We start from the raw sequence: 12670 nt of genomic DNA, 5'->3' as shown, positions 1-12670 counted from the left end.
TGTTTATCAACATTTTAAAATTTTAATTTATGTTGCGAATTTGATAACCAGTTAAAAAAATTATTAAGAAGACAAAAATAAAATATTTATCAATTAAAAAAATTCAATTGATTAAACTAATTTATTTCTGATCAATTGCACACACTTTGTATCTGTAACATAATCACATAAATATTATGTATCATATATAATTTGTTCTTAAAATTCTTGGTAGTAATATTCGTTTTAATGTCAATTCGTCCGGCTTAAAACCAAATTTGGCTCGAGCTTAAAATTCTTGGTAGTAATATTCGTTTTAATGTCAATTTGTTCGGCTTAAAACTAAATTTGGCTCGAGACCGGCTTGTAGTCCAAATGTTCTCTCATCTAGTAAAATTGCCATGGACTCGTGTTGTTGTATTCGTGGGAATGTAAAAAAACAAAAACACAATAAAATCCCTAAGTTTGGCCCAATAGATTCGCCAGAACCCAATAAGTTGAAATTTGATCGATAACAAAATAATCTCGATTGATATTTTGTATCAATTTGGGTGCCGGCAAGAAATGATGAGTTGATCAGTAGCGGTGAAAACCGCTGAAGCGTAGAACAAAAACAAGAAACAAATGCATAGACAGAATACACCAGTAACAGTGGTAACAGTTGAAAATAGGAAATAGAAAATGAAATGGAGTGCTGTTGCGCCAAGAAATCTTAAAGCAGCTACTATAAACAAGACCTGGACGTAGTAGGTGCTGCAACTTTGTGGTCTCACACTTTTGAGAGGTTCAAATAATCGGCATCGAGTTTTGAATTGAATTTCTTTGAGCTTGTTTTCTTCGTTGGAAAGTAATATGCCCCCGAAGTGCTGATAGATGTACCATTTCCAATATTTACAGACGGAACAAGCGGAAAAACAGTAAGCTAATATTGTACCCTTTCATTGTTGCCAAAGTTCAGGTTCTCCATTCCTTTCAATGTAGATTCGAAACCCTTTATGTTGAGGGGGTTTTTTGAAGAAGAAAAGCGCTTGTGATCCAATCGTGTGAAGCTTGAATCTTTGTGGAGTGCTCTTGGGCTAGTGTCTGCCAGATGGGAGCGTGATCGATCAGGATCTTGGCCAGAAATCTCAGGCTCGCGACTGGTTGGGACAGTAGGTCGTCTTGAAGATGAATTTTGTCGCAAAATGTTGGTACTAGATGACTACAAAAAGAATAGGAAAAATGAAACATTACAAGAGTAGAAACTTTACACACACAAACTTGCACAATCCAACAATGAAGGGAATCTCATGTCAAATTAAATTACCAACACCCTATAACTAATCAACTCTTTTTTGATCCTTAAATATTCAAGTTCTTACTTCTTTACCGATGGCTGAGTCACTAGCTACTGGGTCTTTCTGTCTAGATAAGCTTCCAGAATCCAAAAAGTTTCTGCCATGAGTAGTATTTGCAGACCAACCAAGAGTCTTCCCTTCTTCACCACCTGAAAAAAATTAGCGCTAACATTACAAATATTCACGTGAAAAAGATACAAGATTACCAAACAATGGTTATCAGAAAGCAAAACAATAAATGCACAGGAGCCACCTGTTGGCCTATCAATATTAGCATGGCGTATCCCCGAACTTGTTCCTGCAGTTGGGCCCTATCCAAAAAAAATCAAATCGCTTGTATTTGAAGCAACAGAGGATAATCTAAAATTATAATGTTGCTTACAAGGGCCCCAAAGGGAGAATTGGTCAGCTGGGATTGCTGAAAGTTCAAAATTGTCCAGTCATAAACATAGTCAAATTGAAAACCTGGCAGAAGAATCAAGCATTGATGGATGAAGAAGCTAAATTGGTAACACTTGAGAATTCCAATAGCAGGTAATATTGGAGAGTAAGGATACACAATCAAACCTTCGCGAATAAAAAGGTCACGGAAAATTCTCTTTAAATAGGTATAATCTGGTTTATCATCAAATCTAAGAGAACGGCAATAATGGAAGTAAGATGCGAACTCAGCAGGATAACTGCGGCTCAAAGCCTGAAAAAGAGTGTATTAAAGTCAGGGAGGATTACCAGAAGAGAGGATAAGAAATGTCAAATTGTCGGTTACCTCGATAGAGGTTGAAACTTTCTTTTCGCAAATTCTCTCGTACTTCTGTTTCTTAGTTCCAGCCTTCAGCCCCTGCCAAGGAAGACTGCAAATTGCCCAGACAAACAGACATATTAATGAGTTTCAAAGTAAGAGATATTAGGCATTTCAGACCGAGATATACCTTCCCCTTAAGAAGTACATGAAAACATATCCAAGTGATTCCAGATCATCCCTGCGACTTTGTTCTATGCATTGACAAATGCAGTAGAACAAATCAAGTATAAACTCAATGCTCATCTAAAAACCCTTGTATATAAAAAGTTTCAAGCCAAAAGGGACCAAAACTTCACTCGCATGCATACCAATGCCAAGATGCGTATTCATGCTCGCATATCTGGCTGTTCCAGTCAAATTTTTATTTTCCCTGCATCAAGTATGTGCCATTTGATTAAGTAAAATGGAAACCATAACCCCTTAGCCCCTTGCCAAATATATAAAGAAGAATAATTGTACACAATAATCTTTCAAAAGAGACAGCACAGGCCACAGAGTTTCCATATACACAATATCTCACCTATACGGAATGTGCTGATGCGTTGATGAGTCCCTATATTTCTTGGCAAGCCCAAAATCGATTGCATAAACCTGCATGTGATTGATGGAGTGATGGATTTGGAAGATCATTAAAAACCAACAAAAGCAGAAAAATAAGAAAATTTCAAATTAGGAATGGATCACCTGATTTGCACGCCTTCCCAAACCCATTAAAAAGTTGTCGGGCTTGATATCCCGATGCAGGAAAGACTTCGAGTGAATAAACTCAACACGATTAATCTGAAAACAAGGGAATACTTAAATACAAATAATCAATGACCTTAATACAAAGCAAGCAAAAAAATGTCATACCATTTGATCCGCCAGCATCAACACTGTCTTAAGTGAAAGCTTCCTACTACAGAAGTTAAACAAGTCTTCAAGACTAGGTCCCAGTAAATCCATAACAAGAACATTATAGTCTCCCTCTACTCCAAACCATCTGACATTTGGAATTCCAGCTACAAAATTTAAAATTTTAAAATACAACAGTAAGCGCATAAAAAATATTAAGATGCACAAAAAAAATAATAAAAATAAAAATCCAACATCTAAAACATATAAAAATTATCATTACTTCCTCCTTGAAGTAATCTGTACAACTTTGACTCATACATTAACTGAGGATGTTTAGTCTTGACATTTTCCTGAAATAAATGACAGAAAACGTGAGTTTTATTTTACGGTGAAACAAACAATAACGTTTTACTTATTGCAGAGTATCAATAAGCTCAAAGAAAACAAAATATGCAAAATGCAACTGAAAATGCATTTTCACTAGGTTTGGCAAGACACCCATAAAAGATTAGTCCATGAGCACTGATATCTCTTTTCGTCTCTTGCTCGATGTCGCAAAGCATCACGACTTGGGGCACAGAACGTCAGGACCAAAGACAAGCTTGCACAAGTACTTGATCCCCATTCATAAACTTAGGATACTTGGAATAGTGCCTATTAACTCTTTCCGGTATGGCAATATTTTATTCGCACAATAAGTTTTTATCAGTTATAAAACAAACGTTACTTAAAAAAACTCCAACATATAGCTATAGCTCAACAAATGGCCGGTTTTTCCTTGACACGAACTACTGTGGTTAAATAACCATCCTTTCTTTCTTCCTCTTGCGTAAAGAAAGCCACAATTCTTCCATCAGTGATCAATAACTTGGGAGAAACCGCAACACACCAAATTACATGTAAAAAATGTCATACTTATGAAAAGAACCAAAACATAATAACCATTCAAAGAATAACATCGATGATAAAAATAATCTAACAAAGCAAGCTTCCCAATCACTCACAAGCTTAATGGCAACCTCTTCATTCGTCTGAATATTAGTACCTGAAAAGCACAACACATTAAAACAAAAATTAATCAAAAAAATAATAAAAATCCATAAAATTTAAACAACGAAAAGTAACATGTAGACATACCTAAATAGATCTCTCCAAACGAGCCACTCCCAATCTTCCGGCCCAGCCGAAATTTATTCCCCACACGCGGTTCCATTCCAATCACAAATCGAAATCAACCCGAATTACAAGAATTCAACCTGTTCAACGAATGAAATTCCCACAGAAGGAAACTGGCCAGGTATTGCGACATTTTATATGACGCAATCAATACGATGCATCGGTAGCTTCTTCCGTCATCGCGCTTTGATCTAATCGTCCCACGCGGAAGTAAACTTGCCTATAATAATTAAGTTGCAATTATTATTATTATTATATTATAAATGAAACGAGAAAAATGAGATGAAAAGTAAATGCGTAAGGTGGACAAAGGGTATTTTTATAATTATAAACAAGTTTGACCAACGAGGACGTTAACAAGTCGAATCGAATCGAACTCTTCAATTTTTGGGTTTGGGTCATTTATATTCGAGTCAAACTCGAAATTTATTTAAAAAATATACTTATAACTCACGAGCTTATTCGATTTTTTATTAAACCTAAACGAACTTAATAATTATAAATTTAAATATTCATTGAATTTATTTAAATTTTATATTTAAAGAAAAATATAATATTTTTATTAAAATTTTAATTTTATTCTAATAAAAAAATTATATATTTGTCACAAGTAAAAGAGTAAAATCTATTATCAATGGCAAAACTATTATTTTTTTCATCTAAGAGCTTACTCGCGAGCCTACTAACGAACGTATTCACGAGCTAACGATCCAAATATCATAAAATTCGAGTTTGGTTCATTTATCTTAACAAGCCTCATTAAACGAGTTTTATCGAATCGAGCTTCAAATAACTAACGAGCGGATTGGTTTATTTACATTCTAACCAACAAATCAAAAGCCAGTCACTATTAGGGGTGAGCAAGATTTCGGTTAAACCGAATTAACCGACCGAACCGAGCCAATTCGAAAATTCGGTTCGGTTATTTCGGTAATTCGGTTTTGACATTCAAAAAAATCGGTCAATTCGATTAATTCGGTTCGGTTACGGTTTTCAAAATTTTAAATTCGGTTAACCGAATTAACCGATATATTCAATACTATTATTTTATAATTTTAAATATTTATAATATTGCACGTATTTATATTTTAGTTTTAAAATCTGAACCCTAATTATCTAGAAAGCTCTATTCTCTCTCATCTGGGCCGTCTCCGCTCTCGCCTTCATCCGCCTACAACCCATCTCTCAAATCTCATCGCCGATTGAGCCTATGGCCGTCTCCACTCTCGCTTTCGTCCGCCTACAATCTGACATCCCATCTCTCTGTTCATCTTCCTGGTAAGATTTATTAACATCTCTCATTTTCGATTACAAAAATTATTTTCACATAGTTCCGATTATCAGTCTCTCGAAGCCCGACCTCACTATCTGGTACTAAGCAACTCCCAGCCTTGAGCCTCCACCGGGTGGACTTTTATCACTTGCCATCATTTTATTTATTATTATCTTGTTTTCTTTGTAAAATTTCAATGCATTGTTGTAATAAATAAGTGCAGGGATGGCTCCCTGAAACACTTTGTCGTGTTTCTTTTCTACAAAATGGATATATTTTAGAAATGTTACCTTCATCTGCATTCAAGCTTTCTTTTATCTGTTATTGTTTGTACAAGTCGTAAGTTAAGCAATTTTTTTAAAAAAAATCGGCTAATTCGGTCGGTAACCGAATTAATCGATTTTATTTCGGTTCGGTTCTCATCGGTTATTACAATTAAATCGGTCGGTTCGGTTATGCTTAAATATTTCGGTTTGGTTCGGTTATTATTAATTCGGTTCGGTTCGTTACCGAACCGACCGAATGCTCATCCCTAGTCACTATGAGAAGATGTGGGGCCTCGGGTTGCTAATCTCATTCTTAGGGCAATTAGAACTTAAACATCATTAATTAAATAAGAAAGGAATAAGATCAAACAAAAAAAAAATTCAAAGGGGAGTGTGCGGGGTCCGTCAAAAACAGCAGACCGAGCACAGAGGGGTACGCGGTGTAGCGACCCTACCCGGATCTGCTACCTAATCAGAGTTAAGAGCATAATTAAACATGCATTAAATAAATCGCTGCGGAAGACTTAAATAAAAACGGACCGACAGAATACAACCGGTTAAATAAATTCGATTTATACAACCAAATCGAATAAATAGCCTAAAGGCAAAACCTACAGCTAATCCTGCTGTCTTCACTGATCACTGGCTACTCCAAGATCCTGGTGCTCAATCCTGCACTTACACCTGTCCCATCGAATGGGGTGTCCAAATACACAGAAAAGACTGGACGTGAGCTCTAAGCTCAATACGAAAGCACTGGGTAAAACATACAAATATGATGCATGCAAATGATAGGGTATCCATATCTGGAATAACTGTATATAACTGCTCAGTAATGGCGCCTAGGACATGAGTGGTACAACCCGGGGAGCAAACCTTGCGTACACTGCTCATTCCTACAGGACGTGGACCGTGTCCCCCGATGTTAGCCACCCATGACCCGTCAGTCAATAGGCTCTAGACATCAACCGTCCAGACAGGGCTGAGCGGCCTTATGTGGCTCATCTCACAAGATGGACAGACACAATATGATATGCACATGCTGCATAATAAATGACATACAAAATGCAACATATAAGCATGCAAAACCCGCTGGCAATCTCAGTCTGTACTTGCGTACCTTACTACAGGCAGTTCCTAGCAGTCCCACTCTAGGTTCCAAGCCTATATCAGCTCTACAATGCAAATACCCATGCATCAATAATTAAGCTCTAAAAGCCTTAACTAAGCTATTGCATACTCCTAAATAATTTAAGAAGACCATAGCTATACCTGCGTCCGTCGTCAGCCCGCTGATGACAACTATCTCGCAACTAGGGGTACACCCCTGCTGCCGCTCCACAGCCTTGAGCACTGATCCGCTACTATGTCAGACACTGTCCGACTATACTAAAATATGTTCCTTACTCCAACTCTAAAATAAGAGTACCCAAAGCCCTAAAATAGAGCCACTAGGGCGAAGGAGAAGAATTCAGTGTGCTTTGAAATGAAGCCCTCGCACCTATATTTATAGACAACGATCGGAAGTTCCGTTCCCTGATCGGAAGCTCCGAACGTGAAGATCGGAAGCTCCGTTCCTCCGATCGGAAGCTCCGTTCCTCCGATCGGAAGCTCCGATGCCACGTGTCAATCTCAACCACATGCAACCACACACCTGTCACCGACAGCCGATCGGAAGCTCCGATCGCTGATCGGAAGATCCGATCTCCTTGCTTCCGATGTGGTTCCGATGTCACCAAGATCGGAAGCTCCGATCCTGGATCGGTGGTTCCGATCCCACTCTAGTCTTGGGGCCTTCTAAGCCATTTTCGAGTGTCCTTGATCCATTTCTGGACTCCGTTAACCCATTTGGAATTTTCTTAATCATGTTTTACTTAATCAAAACATGATTACACGATTAATATACTCATTAATCGCTAATTCTGGATACGGGTTACTACATTCTCCCCCCCTTAAAAGATTTCGTCCTCGAAATCTAAGGTAATACCTCGAGAACGTACCAGAAACCCTTGCTCGAGTGTCTGGTCGAAATATCCTCTGACACACTCAGACTCCCGTCGAATTCTCTGCAAGCTTCATTAATGCTGAACTGCATTAACATTTTCCCAGCTGAAAATTTCTGCGCTACTGGTCGACAATCGAACTTCCCTTGCGCTAGCGTATCGTAACACCGACACTTCTTTCACTCGGACCACGATCTTCCTGACCACGAAGGATACAATACCCGCTTGATCAAGATCATCGTCTCAAAGGAAATCTTATACTGACGAAGACCAAGTCATAACCTGACCGGTTTTACTGCATTCGTCGATCACTAATCAAAACTAACCATCTAATGGTTCCAAAAGTTCTCGGTGCTCAACACCTCTAGTTAGGAAAACACTAATCCCAATATTGTGCTGACACATTCTAATATGAATCTCGCTTGAAGATAATCCAGTTGACTCAAGTCTATACTTCAACGTAACTGCTCGCAATGTTCCCTAGACTGGTTACCCTCCCCACTCTCCCCGAAGCACAACCGGCCTCCCAAGGAATATTGGGAACTTAAACCATCATGTCTAGTACATTCTATTGTCCGCGTTTCTTAGTATAACCTCAACAATGTGCCCTGATGATAACTATCATCACTTGCAATTCATGACGCTACGTCATCTCCTAGCCATTGGCCTGCGAAATCACGCATACTTTGCAATAGAAGTCATTACGCCTCTGATGATTTACATCATCTCGATCATAGGTTATTCACTTCATGAATTTCAATCGATAGACATCCTCTGGTTAGTTATACATACTCACAATCACTATACACACATCAAGACTAAGGCAAGTTCCCACCAATATGCTCGACTGGGACATTCCACAGTGCACAGACATATGGAAATGCTTCATATTCCGTCTTGAAACTCGACAGTCATTGCACCTAGTATAACTCAACTCAGAGTCTCTGATAATACCATCAGTTCATACCAACCTCCAAAGGTTGAACATACTGATCCTGGAACTAAATCTCAACGGATTCTCAATAGTCAAATCGCTCCCTTGCCTAACGCATCAGTCTCGGCACTGAACGATCTAACTCGTCGATTCCCTAGTCAATCCTGGAAACACTTGTGCTCGAAGTAACTTGCCAACCGACGTACATCCGAATATCGTCCATTGCTAACGCGCAATATTCTTGACGAATGGTCCGCACTGATGTGGATTGTCGACTGGAAAGAACAAAGTTGCTTCATTGATATCTTGCGAAATCTTCAATTCCCACAACAATCTTGTTGGCTACTAAGTCGATCTATGACTGTCTCGATCATCCCAATGATCTTAAGCACCACACAATGAAAATTTGTGACACACTCTGCTGGATCTCGAGAACTAGGTCTCAGCAAATGTCACACCTCACAATCAAACAACTGATGTTTCCTTGCTAATGTCCATTAGCATTTCCAACTACTCGTCGGATCAACCACAACGGTACACATAGATGCTCTCACTTAACCGAAATGTCCGGTCAACAATCTTCACTATTGTTGTTCAATGAAAAACTCTCACATGAAACAATAACATGATCATTTCCTGACCTATTGCTATCACTAAGCAATTGATTGGATCAATACCAGTTTTCTTCTTAACAAGAATGCACTATACTGGAAACTACCAACTCCCTTGCTTGTCTCCACTGTCAAGTTAGTACCTAACTTGATCATACAAGTCCACTTGAAATCGTTCCCAATTACAGCAATCCCAGAAGATTCATCTCTGACGATCATTGAGACTAAATAACTCAAATCTCCGATTTCTCTGAGATGGTATTCAGTACTCATCCCATAAGCATTTACTCGACAAAATACTATCCCAAGTATTTCTTAATTGCTACATCCTGATCATCCCTGATTGGCTCAACCAATCGAATTTGTCGATCTACTTAAGCTCGCACTTATCAGATCAGACCACCACTGATCATCCAACTTACATGGCTTGGTCAATAACCATGACTTAGCTGCCACAAAGAACCATTTCCAAACGGTTTCAGATCACGGTACATAAGTAGTTTTCTTGGCACAAGTCCTGCGCCTTTTCAGCACTACTAACCGCTGCTTCGTATTCTGAACTTAATCATCCTAACTCTGACAGAGTTACCCAATAACCACTAGTAGTCACTAGCACAGATCCCGTGCCACCTTAGCACTACTAATCGTTGTCTTGTTCACCCAAGGCAAACATCAAGATAGACTAAGCCCATTTCCATCCCATGGAAAATCTTACGCTCAATCTCGAAAAATATCAGACAGTACTTAGTGCAACCACTGGACTCACTATTCTTACCTCGTTCATAACTAAAGAATCCCAAAGATTTCCACAATCTTCGGACACTCTCCTGATCATATCCCTTGTTAAGATTGTTCAACAGTTCAAGATTAAGGTAGCTTACCTCAATAACCCACCTGGACAACCACCAAGGTTTCACGGGTATAGGCCACGCTTCCCTCACATCTCAATTAATGCTTAAACAATCCTTAGCATACGGTATAAACCATCACAGATGAAGTCCATCATCATGAAGTAATTCTCCTATTCGAGTTGAAGTGTTAGAACAACATCCTATCCAAGTTCTTGGATAATTCCTATCACAAGGAAATTCTAACCACAATTCTGATGACAACCCCTAGTCATTGCTGGTAGAAATCCGTCCACTTACTAGATCCATACGTCTAGCAGTAACTCAAAGGTTAAAACCTATCTGCTCAGAGTACACACTTGTCAAGAAAATCCCTCCATGACTGGTTCCCACAGCAGAACATAAACAATATCTCTGGCACACCAGACGATATCGAACCATCGATGTCAAACCTGATATCTAATCCAAGATCATACCCTGTCGTGACTGCTACCAAATCCCTAGACTGAATTCCCACCGCCAATCCTGAAGCACCAAGGCTCCCAGATAACCTCTGAAGTACAAGGACTCCCAGAGTAATACTGGCATAGGGTCGCGTCCCATCACGTCTAGTCATGGTCATAGTCCACAACTCTCGGTATATATTGGACCTGGTATCCCTGATGAAAAACCCATCATCACAAGTCTACACCTACCAAAGGTCAGACAGCCTACTATTCTAAGGAGACAACTTAGAATAAAGCCCAAATGTTCTAAACCGAACAATACCCTTAATGCCTCTAGATGAGTCCACTCATCGCTGGCACTAACATAGTCTACTAACTAACTAGGTCAATTCTAGGAAAACGCCTAGACTAACCACAAATCACACTGTCACAGTCGGCCCACTCAAATCCCACGAGCTGCAATAGTTGAACGCTAATCAACTAAATTCAATCCAAACTTCTGCTCAATCATGCAATCATCCACGAATTGCTGGATAAATACAACATGTATCACTTATTTCAAGTTATGTACAATTCTCTTTATTACAATCTCATGTAATACATACAGTATTCAAAATACAATGAAATGTACAATCGAATTGAAATGATACAACCAAAGTATGATGATTCATTACAACTGAAATACTGTTTACAACTACATCAATACAGTATTTAAATCATCGTACTAGTCTTCGTTTCTTGAGCATGAAGCTTCTAATCGACACACGCATCGATACAAGCATACTTCCGACCAAGTCCCTCTACATGTCCTCCTACGAAGAACTCCGGAGAAATGGCTCGTGATAGCTAACCAGCTATGCTCTGCGTCAGTGCATGTCAGTCGACCTTTTCTGCTCACGATCTACCATCAGCGTTCTTCTTGTATTCATATCATGCTTTTGAACATGAAGTTTCCCGTGTGCCTACCGAACGTATCGATATCAGCATACCGGCAAAACCATGTTCTGCATGAGGTTAAAGACCTCACTCTCGAAACCTATCATGCTTTAGGCACTCGAGGCATTGTATGGTGAAGGTCTATCTGACAATCTCTCCAACTACTAGTGGAGAATCTTCAGAGTAGTGTCATCATGGTATGGATGATACAGATGCAAGCATCAAGTGCGTCCCATCCAATGCTCTGCCACTGCCTCTGGCATCCGGTACTCGATCCAAATCTAGGATCCACATGAGTAAAAATCTTGAAAACTCGGACACGATCCATCACTCCTGTTCGCACTTGCTGGAATCCTATAAGTCAAATATTTAGAAATTCTGCCGATGATGGTAGTATCTGGGCAAACTAATTGCCGCATCATCACTTCTTCCAAGGTTTCATCCATCCTATAAGGATAACCCAAAGTCTTATTACTATATCCCAAGTCTCTTGCATGCATATGCTCTGATACCAATAAATGTAGCGACCCTACCCGGATCCGCTTCCTAATCAGAGTTAAGAGCATAATTAAACATGCATTAAATAAATCGCTGCGGAAGACTTAAATAAAAACGGACCGGCAGAATACAACAGGTTAAATAAATTCGATTTATACAACCAAATCGAATAAATAGCCTAAAGGCAAAACCTACAGCTAATCCTGCTGTCTTCACTGATCACTGGCTACTCCAAGCTCCTGGTGCTCAATCCTGCACCTACACCTGCCTCGTCGAATGGGGTGTCCAAATACACAGAAAAGACTGGACGTGAGCTCTAAGCTCAATACGAAAGCACTGGGTAAAACATACAAATATGATGCATGCAAATGATAGGGTATCCATATCTGAAATAACTGTATATAACTGCTCAGTAATGGCTCCTAGGACATGAGTGGTACAACCCGGGGAGCAAACCCTGCGTACACTGCTCATTCCTACAGGACGTGGACCGTGTCCCCCGATGTTAGCCACCCATGACCCGTCAGTCAATAGGCCCTAGACATCAACCGTCCAGACAGGGCTGAGCGGCCCTACGTGGCTCATCTCACAAGATGGACAGGCACAATATGATATGCACATGCTGCATAATAAATGACATACAAAATGCAACATATAAGCATGCAAAACCCGCTGGCAATCTCAGTCTGTACTTGCGTACCTTACTACAGGCAGTTCCTAGCAG

At 39.4% G+C, this 12670-nt stretch overlaps 1 protein-coding gene across 1 annotated transcript; it reads right to left on the bottom strand.

Annotated features, from left to right (window-relative positions):
• Window positions 1-588: 588 nt before the first annotated feature.
• Window positions 589-4347, bottom strand: LOC140876248 (casein kinase 1-like protein 2). Its single transcript, XM_073280163.1, has 14 exons — window positions 4093-4347; window positions 3960-4000; window positions 3236-3305; window positions 2971-3119; window positions 2803-2898; window positions 2639-2709; window positions 2427-2488; window positions 2246-2309; window positions 2083-2167; window positions 1884-2010; window positions 1699-1781; window positions 1570-1627; window positions 1341-1465; window positions 589-1180 (listed from the first exon to the last, which is right to left on the bottom strand). Exons 1-14 carry the CDS (start codon window positions 4166-4168, stop codon window positions 902-904), a joined length of 1386 nt encoding a protein of 461 aa, XP_073136264.1. The 5' UTR covers window positions 4169-4347; the 3' UTR covers window positions 589-901.
• Window positions 4348-12670: the final 8323 nt, after the last annotated feature.

Source organism: Henckelia pumila, chromosome 1, assembly GCF_033568475.1.
Source record: "Henckelia pumila isolate YLH828 chromosome 1, ASM3356847v2, whole genome shotgun sequence".
Classification (NCBI taxonomy): domain Eukaryota; kingdom Viridiplantae; phylum Streptophyta; class Magnoliopsida; order Lamiales; family Gesneriaceae; genus Henckelia; species Henckelia pumila.
This window is presented reverse-complemented; position numbering and strand designations above follow the sequence as displayed.